The sequence below is a fragment of the Cibotium barometz genome, chromosome 3 (genome assembly GCF_041138505.1).
Source record: "Cibotium barometz isolate CiBa-2024 chromosome 3, ASM4113850v1, whole genome shotgun sequence".
Classification (NCBI taxonomy): Eukaryota; Viridiplantae; Streptophyta; class Polypodiopsida; order Cyatheales; family Cibotiaceae; genus Cibotium; species Cibotium barometz.
Window position 1 is genome coordinate 35,836,660 of NC_141048.1, and position 16,710 is coordinate 35,853,369.

Consider the following 16,710-nt stretch of genomic DNA (forward strand, 5'->3'; position numbering starts at 1 on the left):
GTTTTGTTGTCCTTGGGTATGATGGAAAGAAACCTTTTAATTCTGTACGAGGCTTTCCAAATGGATGTTACTAGTTGACTCCCTTTAGGGGTTATGGGGTGCTTGGAAGCTACTATGGTGATGATGGGTAAATTGCACCATTTATTGTAACCTGTGATAGTGAACCTGGGGGTGTCCTTGAGCAGAAGCTGTGCCCAGTCTTCTGTGGAGTTCTCTAGGGCTCTGATGATCCATTTTGAGGTCATTCTGTCAGCATACAGGCGTATATCTTTAAGCCCCAGCCCTCCCTTGGTTTTGGGGACAGTACAGGTATCCCATTTTACTTTAGGTCTGTTCTTGTTCCATGGGTCACCTCCCCATAGGTAATTTCTGCATAACTTGGTGAAATCATTGAGGTCAGCGTCAGGGGGCCTCCAGTAGCTGAGGAAATGGATAGTAGAATGGATGATGAAATGATTCAGCACCATAATTCTCCTTGCTATTGACAGTTGCTTCCTTTTCCATCTAAGTAACTTGCTTTCTATTTTCTCCATTACCCATTGCCATTTTTGTCTCAAAGTAACCTTGAAGCCCATGGGAATACCAAGGAGCCTGAAGATCTCACCATCCTGAATGATGTTACAGCCTGCATTAGGGGAAGGTTGAGGTCTATGGGGGCCCTTTAAGCTGCCATATTATGTTTTTAAGTACCTTTGCTTAAGGACTCTAAGCATACTTTGACTAGGCCTGACAAGGGGATCTTTATGCAATCATTATTTGAATTTCTATTTTTTCAAATATATATTTGCTTGAGCTAAAATGGGGGTAACTTTTTGGTTTCCCCAAATTCAAAATGGCTGGAAAGCCTTCCCTCCTCTCTTCCCTCCACGTTTAGGTCCCCCCCACTTTCTCTCTCTACATTCTCTCTCTAAGATGCCCTCGTTTCTCTACCACTCTCTCTCTTCCCCTTTCTCACATTTGGGTGTGCCATGGCTCTGCATCTCTGATTAGTAAGCTTCCATAACCTCTGAACTTCCAAATGCAGATATCTCACACTCTCTCATCCTCCATGCCTCATCTTTTTATCATTTTCTGCTCTCTCTCTCTCTCTCTCTCTCTCTCTCTCTCTCTCTCTCTCTCATGTCTTTCCCCCATTGAAGTGCAGAAAATCCCTCTGTCAACCTCCATAGCTTCAAAGCTTACCATTTTCCATTCTTGCATTGTTTACCATACATATCCCCTACTTCTGTCTGCAATCTACATCTCTCTCTCTCTCTCTACTGCATTATGCTGCAAAACCTCAATCTACCATTTTCTATGCCTCTTGCCATCTTCCTTGTCCTTTCTCCTATTACCTAATCAGAAGATCTATGACCTTCTAATATTTTTTATAGCAAAACTTCATTGCACTCTCCTCAGAATACCCTATCCTCACTCTTGCATTGTGTTCTACAAGAAGCTCTTTTCAGCATTGCCTAACCCTAAAGAAAATGCCACTTGAAGATATATCTAACAGAGCACCAAAGTTCAGGTTACATGTAGATTTGGCTGCTGAGTATGCTACAATCCGCAGCACAAAATCAAGTGGTGTGACCGATGTGCCATTGGGTACTCTTCGATCACAAGGGCGAAAATGTATTGACCTCTGGACGAATGGATTCATATACCCTATTGACCCGCTCACCAATGCTCCACCTCATTTTGTTAATATCACTACATTTCTTAGTTATGTAGGTGATGGAGCTAATGGTCTATTTGGCTATTGTAGGAGGCTTTCTTTTGTTGCAGCTCAGGAATCGCATTCAAGACTGCATTTTCGAGGCTTATGGCTTGAGTTGCAGAAGCAACACAAGAAGGACATTGATAGGCTTGAAGAAGTGGTGAACAACTTGAAAACTCAGAATCAGGAGCTCCAGCAGAACAACTTTTTGCTTAAGCAGGCCTTTGATACTGAACGGGACAAGGTGAATGCAGCCAAACAGGATGCACGAAACAAGCAACGACATCTTGCAAGCCTGAAGAAGCTTCCAGTAGGCTTTCGACAACGGAAAAGAAAGCGTCAGTCCCTAGAAACCTTGGCAATCCTAAGTGGAGCAAGAAAACGACATGTACGAGCAACAAGGTAACTTCTATTCTTGCCATTGTTTTGCAGGCCTTTCTGTTTTGTGAAACATATTGATGTTATTTTGTATTTATATTCCATGTAGAGATATTGCTGGGGATATGATGGGATATGAAGGTGGTGCTGAGGAATGTAGAGCAGGCATATTGAAACATGTTGTTAAGTTATTAGACATATATAAGCTGCTAGAAGATCCCACATGCAAAATATCTAAGCAAATCCGAAACAGAATTTCTGGAGAGCTGCAAAATATGGTAAGCCCCATACAGATTATGGATGCATGTGATAGTGCTGGTGTCAGTAGGAAGGGATATGAAGCCATCTACAGGGTGTTTACACTAGGTCATCGTGCTAAAGGTTTTCTTCGACCCATGCTACCAACTCCATACAGTGTAACCATGGCAAGAAAAAGTGCAAACTCAGAAATTGCGACCATGTTAGGTGGCTACCGTCATGTGGAGGATGCTCTGCCTGTATGTACTACAAAGGTATTTGAATACAACAAGTACAACAATGTCTTTATTGATTTAAGGACCCTTCAAAGAGCTATGATTTCTTATTATGGTCTAAGCTTTGAGGAGTGCCAAGGTCAGGCTGTGTTTGTGTTAAAGCTTGATGAGTGTCAAATTGTAAAAGGACGAAAATTAGAAAGAGTCAGCCTAACACTTATGAACAGGGCTATCAAAGGAAATATGGAACAGGATGATAATCTTCTTGACTGTAGTGCACAAGCCTCAAATTCCAACAAGGGAAGTCAATCTCAGGGAAAAGATTACTATGGAGTGCAATCAGAAAAGAATATATGGTGGTTGGCAGCATTTGAGCTTCCACAGGAGACGAATGATACATTGCGATGGTACCTTACCCGAACAGGCATCCCAAATGTCATATCATTGCAATCAAAAGGAGAAACTTTGCATGTGGAAGATGTAGGAACATTTACAGTTGAGTGGCACATGGCAGGTGATTTAAAGACATTGAAGTGTATGCTGGGATGCAAGCTAGGAGCAAATACTTTTTTTCCATGTATTTATTGCTGCCATTCAAAATCAGAGTATATTGATCGCGGCAAAGCTTCAGGCAAGGTTGCAGCCACCAAGACGACCAAATCTCATGCAAAGGGCAAGAAAAATGTACAACCAACTTCAATGAGTGCAACGCAAAACAAAGATCCAAAGAAACCTATGCAGTGGGTTAATGGCATCATGAATTATAATACCAATTGTCCGCCTAATCGTGATCAAGAAGATATCTCATGGAGCCCTATATTAGAGATTCCACTTTCCCGTGTTCATATTTGCATGCTTCATGCTAGGTTACGCATAATGGACAAATTACTGAAGTTACATATCAATTATGCATGGAATATGGAGCCTGAACATCTTCGCAACGAATGCATCAGTAAGCTGGAAGATGTCCTTTCAAGTGTGGGGCTTCATGGTGGTGCTGTAAAGTTGACTAAGGATACTAAAAAGTCAGGACCGGGTCAGGATAATCCAAACAAAATATGCATGGGTGGATCCAAAGCAAGACACCTTCTCTCAAATTACGAGGGGTACAATAGTCACACAAAATATGAATTATGGAAGGCCATTTGTGAATGCACCACTTATCGTGGGAAAAATGATTCAATTGCTAGAAAAGGCTCCACTTGTTGCTGAGGAGATTGCAAACTTGAAGACTGCAATACATACATTTACTCAGCAAATGGTTGATGCATGGGGAGAAACACATATCACCCACTATATGGTATTTACCTTTCTATCTATTTACTGATATTAATCGCCACATAGTAAAATTTTGATATGATCTTTGTTGCAGCACATTATATTTGCCCACGCACAGTTTTTTCTCGACGAATATGGTCCAATGGCAATTTGGAGCACCCAAGGAATGGAGCGCTCTCATTATCAAGCTAAGGCAGCATACTTTAAGAACACGCGACATGGTGGAGGTGGTAAGGAAAAAAGTAATGCCTTGCATGAGATGTTTAATTGGTTTTATCGTAGTTTGGGAGGTCGACGCCGACAGAAACCAAAAGGGCAGGTGTCATTACTACGAAGGGTTGTAAAAAATGTCAATCTGCAACGAGCAATTGCATGGCGAGCATCAAGTGCCGTGCATGGGATGCGTGAGTGGTTCGCTGCGCGGAGGCGTATGGGTCGAAAATGGGTTCCATATTAGAAAATTGTAACCTTTTTTAAGTTAGAGCTTTTTTTATTAATGTCGAGATTTTTTTTATTAATAAGTTTTTTTTCAAAAACTATATAAACCTGTGAAAGTGAGTTTTAAAATTATATTTTCACGTTCATTCACTCGTGTAAGTCAATGGATGGCTAGAACTAAGCACACTGCACGCAAAACTGAGAACCCAAACGTACCATCTGGTGCACACAACTTAATACACGTAGTAGCCGTGGCACAGGCATTTCAACAAGTGCAAAAACGTATCAAAAAGAAGCATACAAGCATGGACAGAGAGGTAGAGACCCGACAGGAAGATGTACAGCCGGATGTGTTCTCAGGACTGGACAATATTGAGGATGTCTCTAAGCAGCCTGGAGACACCGGCTCATTTAGAGCCACGCGTACACCATTCCCCCGACCTCTCTCAGAGGCTGAGCAGCAGGAGCGTGTGCTGGAAGAGCAACAACGCCAGATTGATGAGGAGAAGCATAGAAGAAGAGAGCAACAGCAAGCCCTATTCCCTCAGTAGCTACAAGAGGAGCTAAGGGTCGCATTTGAGGAAGACCAGGAAGCACTTCTGTGTATTGAGCAAGAGCAGTTTCAACAGGCTGCTGACTTCTATGAAGCAGAGGAAATAAGCCATCGTGAAGAGCTGGATAGGCTCTTAGCACAAACACTACATGAGGAACTTGAGAGGCATCAGCCCCCGTCTCCACCTAAAAAACAAAGAATAAAGATTCGTGTCAAGAGAAAGAAGGAACGTGCAAACAGGCAGCAAGAGGTGGAGATGGAAGAGGAGGATCGACGACAAGTAGAGGAGCAAAGGGAGAGGGAAAGACTGGAGCAGGAGGAGCAAAGGGAGAGGGAAAGACTGGAGCAGGAGGTGCAAAGGGAGAGGGAAAGACGGGAACAAAGAATTCAAGAAGCACGCAGATTAAAACAAGAACAAGAAAAGAAGAAGGCAGAAGCAAGTAAGAGAAGACTAAATCTAGATCCAGCCGAGCAAGAAAGGCGAAAAAAATTTAGAAATGATAGACAACCATGGGAAGAGAGGTCGCATCCACCACCACCCCCTGTAGCCAACAAGAAGAGAAGATGGAAACCAGGGACCGTGGCTCTGCGAGAAATCAGAAAGTACCAAAAGAGCACAGACCCCATCATGGCGAAGGCCCCCTTTGCAAGAGTTGTAAAAGAAGTCATCGACAAGTACAGTGACAGGGTCACTCGGGTACAGAGTACGGCACTGGAGGCCCTCCAAGAGGCGTCAGAAACAATTTTGGTCTCTCTGTTTCAAGATTCGGTGCTGTGCCATGCTCACGCCAAAAGGGTGACCCTAAAGCCTGTTGACATGGCACTTGCACTACGTTTACGTCAGGATAAAGCGCTCCATAAGGAAGGCTTTATAGGATAGGATTAAGCTTTTAGGCGGCGGCCTTTGTGCCTTTTGTAATCTCGACATTGTAATACATTTTTTTGAATCTATAAGATATTGTCAATGACTCGTTAACCAACGTATTCATTTGTTTCAACTGTTATAAAAGCAGACATTTCATTTCTTGTACTGTTGTTTGAATGAGAGAAACTGTTGATCATGTATTAAGAGCCTTAGTTAAACAGGAACAAAATTTATATTACTGATAAGGTGATTGTGAAACATTATCTTGTTATACGTGGCATTGTTGTTGGCATTGAACAGAGGATCCTTACATAGTGCAGAAACAAAATTATATTGAATTTATTTTCGGTCCGAAAAAAAGGCTTAAAGCTCAATAAGGCCTTAGAAAAGCTCAGGGACAAAAAAAAAAGTTATTTGGGGCTCAAAATCACCTGGTGAAGTCTGGCATTAGATAGAACATTTTTAAAAAAAGCAACAGTTTTCTTTTTTTTTATGGTTCTAGGCAGAGTAATCATCAAAATAAAGTGCACACAATGCATTTTTGTGTGAAAAAATGATCAAAAAAAGGGTTGTGCGCTACGGCGCGAATTTAAGCCTGGCCTGCAATTTGAAAGGCTGAAATTCGCGCCGTAGCGCACAGCCCTTTTTTTTAATTTTTTGACTCTATCCAGCATTATGTGCACTTTTTTGATGAAAAATATGCTTACAAATATCAAAAAACATAAAAAAATTTTGATTTTTTAAAAATTGTTCAGATTTTGTACTGCCAGATTTCAGCTTGATGTTAAGTGACATTCAAAGAACAAATATTTGATCTTTATCAATGAAATTTCCTACACATTCACATGCCTGCCAAAAGTTTAGAGGGCACAGTGCTGACACAACAAATAAACAAGAGAAATGGTTCAGACTTCTTAGAAACATTACAATTAAAAAAGTATACATTTTGTATTGATTTCGTAGAAAGAAAATTACAAGTTCCTGAGAAGATTTCTGAGAGCTTCTTTAGCTTCATCACTCTGTGTGGTTTTCTCACCTAGGCTATTAGCTATAATAATAGGATTGGTTACACCTTTGGAGATTGAAGTGGCACAGTGGCTTAGCACGTGGCCGGTGTAGTTGCCTGCAAATGTGTACATGGCTGCCTCCCTGCTAATAAGTATACATTTGTTTGCATTATTTGCTAGCCCATCTTCGGTGAGAACCCCACTTAGAGCTTTACACTTGATGAGCTCTGCTTGTGCCTCCTCAGAGTACTCTAAATGGATTACTCGAATAAATGATGGAGAGAGGCTAGGAAGGTAATGAATCAGGGAGGTGTCTCGTCCATCGGATTGCACACGAACTCCACCTCCACGTGCAGCAAACTTGTCAAAAATATAAGCTTTCTACAAGAGAAAAAAATCAAGTGTTAGTAATAACTCACTTATAAATATGAAGGCACAACTTTGATTTAAACCCACCTCAATGTCATCATCACATTGGCTAATGCGTGGGTTGCATATGTCTATACTGCTTCCACGCTGCTCAACTGATGTATCTACATGCAAGCGCTTATGTGGTTGAAATGCTTCTTGAGGGACACTTTCATACTCTGCTGCTACATTTTCTATAGCAACAAGAGCATTGGAAACAGTTTCCTCAATTGTACGTTCTGTATCATAACCTTGGAATGCTAGCGCTTTGGTAAGATCATGGTCATCAAAATCAATCTGTACACCTGCAGTCTGTTGCTCAAGTGTGTCTTCTTTACAGAAACCAGACCCAATTGCTAATATGCTTAAGGCCTCATCCTCCCTTAACCCCAAGGATTTACAAATGTCATCAAGGAAAAGAAATTCCTTGTTATCCATGATGATGGGATTCAAAGTGGTTACATCCAACTCAGGGATCTCTTCCACAATTTCATCCCCTTCGAGGTCACGATGAGGCTCTTCATCCTCAGTTGACCCTTGTTGGAGAAGCACCAAGGCCATGGACGCTTCAGCTTCTTCTGAGAAAACCTCTTCCACCTCGCCTTTGGATTCCTTCACAAGAGCTACTTCCTTTTTCACTGCCTTTCCCTTCTTTTTTTCTGTATCCCTGGCTTCTTGCAGAAACAGTGCTAACGTCATATCCCATGAAAGGAAGGTGGTGCCTACATTACCAACCTGCAATTCATAAACGGTGTCATCATCTTCAACCCTATAATTGCTAGATGTAAGCCCTTTCAAAAATCGGTTGAGCCTGAATCGGAACGACTTGTCACCATGGTACAGATGCCTGATTAAGTCCACTGGAACCCATTTAGTGGTGGATTCAGGCAATTGCACGACATATTGTGCCACTACATCATTCATGTACTGGACCTGCTCTTGAAAAGCCTCTGCATGAAGGTCTATAGTTTTTTGCATATCGATCACCCTCTCAAAAATGGCGATGTTCTCACCTGCACCTGTTGAGAGCCCAATTTTCTCAAGTTTTGCGCGTAGCGAGTTAGAGCTTGAAGCCATGGCGGGATATTGAAGGGAAATAGAAACTGCAAGATCTTAAGAATGAAATGAGCTTTATAGAGCAAAACCTATTCTTATAAAGCATTCCACTATAAAGTTTAATAAATTTATAGAACATACTTAAAAATTTTAAAATTAACAAAATTAAAATCCAAATTGCAGTGAAATACAGAGGACATTGGGACTATGGTGCAATCAATAATTTTGTATTTAGAAGTACACCGCTACAAATTATCGCCCAAAATCACTCAAAATGTTACCTAAGTCTGCAACTTAACAGTCTTTCAAGCTAAGGACCCTAGGGGGCTCCAATGACACACAGAGTGTATGTTTCTCTGACCTTTGACGCATGGGTCGATTAGAAACAACAAACTTGAATTGGTTCCTTACATTAAAGGACATGACAATACGATCTCTCAACTGAGCAAAATTCCAATCATCATTAACTACCACTGTATGCTCCTCTCCTGGGTGAACTTCAATATGAAGTTCTACCTCCTCCCTAGCATAGAGATCAGAGTCCAAAGCCTCCCATTCACCATGCGAGCATTTCCACCTTCTAATAGGGTACACCATAGTTAGATTTTGCTTGCCTATCTGATACCTGCATCTTACCATTGACATTACCGCTGAGCACTTTATTACATCGCCCTTATGTTCTGCCACCTTGGTGGTCCAATCGCCTTTTAGAAATGTATCTAGAGCTTCAAAGGCCCCATCTTTGCTTATCCACATTGTTGGGGTGCGATGGAACTTGCCTGCTTTGAAAATAGCAATAAACACATGTAAAGGCATGAAAAGAGATACACTTATCCTGTGGGATCCATATGCAGCCTTTAGGCTTGACTGAATGTCATGGAAAATCCTGCGCTGAAAGCTCTCCATTGTAGTGGGGTCTGGAATGGGCCATTCCGGGCTATTTAGTGCAAGAGGAGAAATTGGCTCAAGTGCTCCAAACCTTCCCCTCTGTGGCACAACATATGTTGCAGCAATGAAAAATACTCCTCTATTTGCAAGTTCGGAACTTGTTTCCCCAGCATACATAAGCCTACCTAGATCAACATGACATGCTTCGAAGGTCCCTGTAAAACATTCTAGAGGCTGCCATTCCACACATGTTGAAGGGAAAACATCTGCATACAATAGAATACATTGGAGTTCTTGATATTCACATAGTCTTCATGCAAGCATTTCTCCAAAGCAAAGAAACATTAAACAAGGACTGAAACTTACAGTTAGTTGGGAACCGTGGTGAGTTCTCATCTTCAAGATGTATTTGGCTTGAGGTGTAAACATGTTGCACCTTTGCAAGCCGCTTTCCATCCTTGTTGCAAACTTTGAATTCTAAGATCCTTCCTTTCCAGTGATGGCTTGTGGAAGCCATGTGCCTTCGAGGAACCTTGTGTGCACCCCTCAAACTGGGCTGCATTGTTATCCACATGAACCGCTTAAAAACGGTAGGAATCCAATAACCTTCATCATCATGTACTGTGGAAATAGCCATGGACTCGATAGTGGATGATGGCCTGCGTACACACTAAAGAGCCATAGATGGCCCAAATGAAAAGAAAGTGAACCGCTTAAAACGGTAGGAATCCAATAACCTTCATCATCCTGTACTGTGGAAATAGCCATGGACTCGATAGTGGATGATGGCCTGCGTACACACTAAAGAGCCATAGATGGCCCAAATGAAAAGAAAGTGAATGTTAAGAATATGGCAAAAAAGCAAATACCTGCTCAGAGACAGAGAGAGAGAGAGAGCTAGCTAAAGCTTCAAAGAAGTTTGCTGCAAATCCATACACACACACACACAATACACAGACACACACACACACACATGCACACACACACAGAAAGCTAAACCTTCAAAAGAAAGCAAATGAGAGATTGCATTAGGTGCCTGCATGCAGAGAGAGAGAGAGAGAGAGAGAGAGAGAGAGAGAGAGAGAGAGAGAGAGAGAGAGAGAGAGAGAGAGAGAGAGTCTGATAACAGAGCTTCCTCTAGAGAGAGAGAGAAGGGCTGATAACAGAGCTTCCTCTGAGTAGCTGGTAGCAAAGAGCTTTCCTCAAAAGAAAGCTAATGAGAGATTGCATTAGGTGCCTGCTTGCACACAGAGAGAGAGAGACCTAGAGATAGAGTCTGATAACAGAGCTTCCTCTAGAGAGAGAAAGAGGCTGATAACAGAGCTTTCTCTGAGTAGGTGGTAGCAAAGAGCTTTCCTCAAGTTGGGGATGAAGATAGGGCTGCAAGTGAGGGTGTAGTGAGTGGTAGATGGGGAAAGTGGGTTAGTCTAAAAGGGAGGAGAGAGAAACACGCCCCTACTTTTGGAGGGAAGAGGGAAGTGAGGGGGGGTAACTTTTTGAAACTTTTCCTTTAAAAAAATATTTAAAAAAAAGATATTGAAGATTTTCTTTGCTGGCAGATCTGAAAAAGGTAAGATTCCACCTTTGACCACAAGATTTAGGGTCTTAATCAACCCAACGTTTTTGTACACATGTATTTTTCCTATTGGCCTTCACACTAATCATCTCCTTAATCTCATGGCAGCTTAAAGGGCCCCCATAGACCTCAACCTTCCCCTAATGTCTCAAGGAGCCAAGAGGGAGGGGGTTCAATGAGAGTTTTGATTCCTGTTTTGCTATGATTAATTTTGGAGCCTGAGGCTTCACAGTAGGTTTGTAGACAACTCCAGAGCGCCTTGATGTTCTCTTCATCATTTGCTATAAGACTGTTAGTGTCATCAGCAAACATCTGAGTGCACATTTGTTCTCCATTGGGCAAATTGATGCCAACCAGTTCTCCTTTGCTGATCTTGTCCTTTATTAGCCAATTTAGACCATCTGCAGCTATAGCATATAGTAAGGGAGCTAAAGGGCATCCTGGGAAGGGGTCAAAGTTCTCCATTGATGATAATTTTGGCTTTGGCATTTCCAAATAAGGTTTTTACCATGTGGGTGAATTGGGGGCCCAGTCCCATGTCTCTGAGGGATTGGAGGATGTAGTCCCACTGAATTCTATCATAGGCTTTCTCAAAGTCAATCTTAATAAACAAGAAGTCCCTGGCTGGTTTTTTCTGCATATTCAAACCCTTCCCATAAGGCAATAATGGAATCCAAAATGTACCTGCCTTTGATAAACCCTTTTTGTTCCTTTGTTATCCAGAGTTTCATGTGTTTAGCCAGTCTAAGGGCTAATGCTTTGGCTATGATTTTGTACACACTGTTGAGCATTGTAAGTGGTCTCCAGTTACCCATGATCTCCCTGGGGCCTTTTTTGTGTATGAGCTTGATAAGGCCTTCATTGATTTTTGATGGCAAAGCTCCTTATTTCAAGGATTCTTGCCACACTTGGATTATGGGGCCTATTAGCACATCGCTAAAAGTTTGGAAAAATTCAGCAGGCAGTCCATCCTCACCTGGGCTCTTATTGGATTTGAGAGAGAAGATGACCTCTTTGATTTCATCATGAGAGATGTCATGATCCAGAGTAACGGCTAAATTGGCAGGGACCGTTCTGTGTGTCTGGCTACTTTGATAGCCCCCATTGCAGCTGTCTTGGTTGGGGAGGGGGGACCATCTTCCTGGAAGATGCTGTGGAAGTAGTCAGTGAGAAGTTTTTTGTTCTCCTCTTGGTTAATAGCTTGGTTAATAGCCTGGATTCCATTCTTGTTTTTAAGCAAGGGGGTATGCTCTTGCCTTTGCTTGACCTTCAGCATTTTAAACATTTTAGGGCACGGCCTGTCAATTTTACCTGCCCACCATTCCTTGGTATAAAGCTTAGTGTGTTGGAGGGAAACTTCTTCTTTTCTTTTGATTTTGGCTCTGATCTGATTGACATTAGAAGGGACAGTGGAGGCTTCTTGTTCTTGAAGCTGTACTTGGAGTTCTTTTAGTCTGCTGGTTCTGTGAACTGAAACTTCCTTTCTGACCTGCTTGAGCAAATTTTGGGTAGACTTAACTGACAGACTCCAAGCTTTTGCTGGGGAGAGATTGTTGCTGAAGAAGGATTTCTAGATGTGTTTTATTTCTTCTTGAACTAGAGGCAGCTTAAATAGAGCTGGGTCTATGTGGAACCAGCTAGATTTGTGTCTGTTGTCTTGATTATCCATTGTAGTGATGATGGGGTAATGATCTGATATGCATGTAGTATTGTCTACTGAGCATTCACACCTATTGTATTTAGAATAAATTTCACCACTTGCGTAAGCTCTATCTAGTCCGGCTTTTCTGGCTACTGGAGAGCTCTCCAGTAGAGTAGTTTTTCCATGAGAAGATTCCTTCTTGACCCAAATCTTGCAGGTTGAACTTGTGTTTTTTTACTTTTTCCCAAGCTTGTTTCTTTGATCCAAACAAGGATTGTCCTTTGGAGTTGTATCTATCCTTGAGGGTTTCAACCATGTTAAAGTCCCCCATAATCAAAACACGTGCTCGTACCCTTAGAAGAGAGTTCCAAGTTCTAATCCTCTGCTTCTAAGGGCCGTGAGCATACACTCCTACAAAGGTGAAGCTGTTCATGAGTACGACTATCCATTGATTATTGTTGTCAATGTGAAAGTCTTTTAGATCTTGGATGTAATCATAATGGATGCCCACTGCTAGGCCCCCACTTCATGAGAATGAAGTGAGAATATCCAAAAGTGCTCAGGGGAGATGGAGTATAGCCTTCTGTTCAGTTCCTCTCCTGTAGTCTTTATCTCCACTAGAGTGATGATATCTAGATGACCTTTGGCTTTAAACCATTGTCTGACTAGTTGGGCTTTCTTTGGGTCTGAAAGTCCTTTGACATTGAAGCTTGCAACTTTCATTATCTTTTATTTGGGGGTTTGTTAAGGCCTCCTTAAGTGACTGACTGGGGGGTGGTTCCCAGGTGTGCTCTGCCTCTCTTGAGTTCTTTGCTTATCTCCATGTCATTGGAGTTGCTTGTTTGTGGTTTGGAGCTTTTTTCAGGAGCTAGAATGCCTGTGGTGTCCATGTCAGCTACATCCAAGTTGTCAACTTCCTTCTCTAACCTCAGTTTGTTTACAGGGGTACTTTCTACACATTCATTTTCTTCTTCTGTATCACCTGGGTTTGGAATAGCAGCTAAGACTAAGTATCTGTTGGGCTTGTGAAGGGGCTGAGGGGGTTTGGGTCTGTTAGAGGGTGTCCTTCTGATGACTTGCACGAATTCTATTTCTTTTGGGTTTTCGGCCAGGGTTCGGGAGAGCTTGGCTCGGGTTAGGGGGGCATTTTTTTCAGCTACTTGGGGTAGGATGAACTGCGGGTTTTTGATGGGGCAGTTTCTGATAAGGTGACCTTGTTTCCCATAGTGGAAGCAGGAGTTAGGTAGGTGTTTGTAAAGAACTGCCTGAGTGTGGGAGAACTCACCACACCCTATTGCTATCTCATCTAGGAGAGGGAGGGATAGATCAAGCTCTACTAGGACTTGGGGGTGCCAAGTAGGGTTGTAGTCAGAGATGGCTTTGGTGCCAAGAACTTGACCTAGGGGTGATAATATGGTTTTGATCCATGGGGTCAGGTGAATGGGGAGGTTAGGGAGTTCAACCCACACTAGATATGCTGAGGATTTGGGGTCATCAGGATTGAAGTCCTTTGTCCATCTCATGAAACAGAAGGGGAGATGCCTATACATCCATTGCCCTGAGCTAATAACCTTCATTGCCATGCTTGGTTCTTTGAATAAAAATAGGTAGTAGCCTTTGGCCAAGGCTTGAGTTAGGGTAACCTCTATTCCCAGAGGTGTCCAGCTTTCCCTTATCCATGCTCTCATTGCTTCCTTAGATGGTCTCAGTCCAAAGAGTAGTCCAACCAAGCATCTTTCTGAATAGTCTTCTACCTTGCTTCTGACCTATTCTATTGGTAAACTTACATGCACAATGTTGGTAGAGGTATTATACCTGATGGGGTGTTATTGGCTGACTCTTTCTGTTGGGCTGCTGCTGAAGGTATAGTCGGTACTTTTGCTGGCAAGAGGGAGGGCTCTTTGATTTGTCCCTGGTTCTTCATATTTAGAAGTTGTTCTTTGGCTTCTTTTTGTTCCTGTACCAGCCTGGTGTTTTCATCCATTACTGCGCCTATGATGGTTTCTCCACTCCAAGGTTTTTCTGGAATGGGATTCCAGGGGTTTCTCCACTCCAAGGTTTTTCTGGAATGCGATTCATCTTGACTGTCCTTCTCCGCGGGCGGATGCCCTCCCAAGTACATGGGCACTGAGTGGAGGAGCCCGTCCCTTATCAAACCTTAGACTTCTTCAGCATCACCTGCAAAAACAAACCAAATGTCGATGGAACCTTGCGAGCCTCGTATAACTACTCTTTAATCATTATATTTGCTATTTTAGAGTAAGGATTTCCTTACACCAATAAAATCCTAAACAAAAGTTAAAAAAAGGCCCTATGGGCAGGTGACGCTGACATGGCCTACCCATAGGGCCTTTTTTTATTTTTGTGCCTCATGTATGAGGAAGGGCATGGCTACATCTCATGTATGATGCATGTACATGCAGGGCATCATCTTAATGTATGAGGCAGACCATTATTTGTATGAGGAATTATCCACCTTAACCATGTGCATGCCATCAAGTCCTTCAAGCTCTCCATGGCCAGGCCCCCTACATTATACATGTCACACATTTTTTTTTAAAAGGCCCTGTGAGCAAGCCGCATTGGCCTGCCCATAGGGCCTTTTAAAAAAAGAATTGTGAGACATGTTTGAGGCATGGCCACCATTATCACGGCCATGCCTCATACATGTACATGCTATCAAGGCCATGCCTCAAACATGTACATGAAAATTTATGCCTCTCATGTACATGAACATACAATCACCATCAATATTTATCAATGTACATGCTATCAATTTCCTTCAAAGCTCTCCATGGCCAGGCCTTGGATTAAACATGACATAAAAATTTAAAAAAGGCCTTGTAGGCAAGCCACGCTGGCGCATGGCCATCCCCACAGGACTTTTATTTTTATTTTTGTGATACATGTATGAGGCATGGCCATCATCTCTATGCTATCAAGGCCATGCCTCATACATGTACATGCAAGCCAGGCTCATTCATGTACATGCTATCCATGGCCAACCCTTATACATGTACATGCCATCCATGACCCATTCATGTACATGCTTTCAAATGCCTCAAGCATGTAATTACTAGGCCCTGCATCATATATGTCACACAAAAATTAAAAAAAGGGCCTTTAAGATTTTATTTAAGAAAATATAATTTTGACATATATATAAATAAATATTAATGAAATTCACTGAAAAGGGATAGAGCGGTGTTTAGAAGATTTAAGGAAGGGGAAGTATGGCCATGGTTATGGCTTGGAGGTTGTCCTTCATTTGAAAAAAAAAATCCAGGTTTCCATTCATTTATAGTGTCTTGTTTCCTGGTCAGCTGCGCCTTGAACATAAGCCCCATGTGTTCAAAATATCAACTATGGGTCTTGGAAGTGGTCTTGACTTGGTTAATAGGATGTGACCAGGTGGAAATTCAGATAGCATGTGGATTCATTTTTGAAAAGATGTAGGGGGGAAGAGAGCTTGAGCTCTTGCAATCACACACACACTCACACAAACCCTAGAAGTGAACACACAAGATGAGAGGCTGAAAATTAGTTCTTCTTCTTGTCCAACAAAAGAGGTCTACCAAAAACGATAAGGAAAATATAACATAAGTACTAAACTACTATGTACATGCGGTCCATAAAGTGAACAAGCTAAGTGAGTGAGCTGGCAAGATAAGTATACTATAACCTAGTGGTGGATTGGTAACTAGGATAGTCCAGCTATAGAATCACTCACAAAGATCTATCATGTCATCATCCTACCAAACACACCAATGATATAAGTGGTAGAAACGGTCACCTAGGCATATCATCAGTGTTATCTCGTGTTGAGCTTGATATCTCAACACTCTCTCCCTCAAGCTCAACTCCATCTCTAGGACTCTAAGAAAAGTCCAAAATCTATGAATATTCTCTGCTCCTCCCAGAGCTTTCGTGAAAATGTGAGCTACTTACTCTCTGTGCTAACATACATGAGATCAATGTCTCCTACTAAGACCCTCTCTCTGATGAAGTGATAGTTGACCTCTATATCCATTGACAAACAATTATTGGTTACGGATGTCATAACTTAAAATTTCCATTCAATCCTTGTTTCTCACAAAACAGTATCACTCTGGACTCTCCGTTTTGAGACCAGCAGGCCAACGAGATTCAGTAAAAGATTACAATTATTTTTTTATCATCATATATATATATATATATATCTTCCACGACATATGCATGGGTGTCCTAAGCACCGCGAGCCCGTGCATCGCCTGGTCAGAACCCTCCAGGATACTCCTTAGGTGTCCTAGCACTTCACCCAGGGACCGCTTCGTCGGCCCTTGCCCATCGTACCGGAAGCACACCATTTTTCACCATACCCAGGATGGTTAAGACCCGAGCAGGTTTTTGCCCCGTGTGAGCCGTCCTTTGAACACTCCCTGCCAGCTGTGCTGCGACCGAACTTCCCTA

General features: G+C 42.2%; 1 protein-coding gene across 1 annotated transcript; it reads left to right on the top strand.

Annotated features, from left to right (window-relative positions):
- Positions 1 to 1,410: 1,410 nt before the first annotated feature.
- Positions 1,411 to 14,392, top strand: LOC147640008 (uncharacterized). The gene is made up of 3 exons (XM_086824336.1): positions 1,411 to 2,101; positions 2,187 to 2,493; positions 14,228 to 14,392. The coding sequence occupies exons 1-3, from the start codon at positions 1,470 to 1,472 to the stop codon at positions 14,390 to 14,392; spliced, it is 1,104 nt and encodes a 367-aa protein (XP_086680462.1). The 5' UTR covers positions 1,411 to 1,469.
- The last annotated feature ends 2,318 nt before the right edge of the window (positions 14,393 to 16,710 follow it).

What these genes read in the sequence shown, in the direction of transcription:
- LOC147640008 (XM_086824336.1), top strand. Translation starts at nt 1,470, where the DNA reads ATGCCACTTGAAGATATATCTAACAGAGCACCAAAGTTCAGGTTACAT. An exon ending in CGACATGTACGAGCAACAAG is followed by an intron (nt 2,102 to 2,186) that starts GTAACTTCTATT and finishes TATTCCATGTAG; the next exon opens with AGATATTGCTGGGGATATGA. An exon ending in TGCTACCAACTCCATACAGT is followed by an intron (nt 2,494 to 14,227) that starts GTAACCATGGCA and finishes TTCCTGTACCAG; the next exon opens with CCTGGTGTTTTCATCCATTA.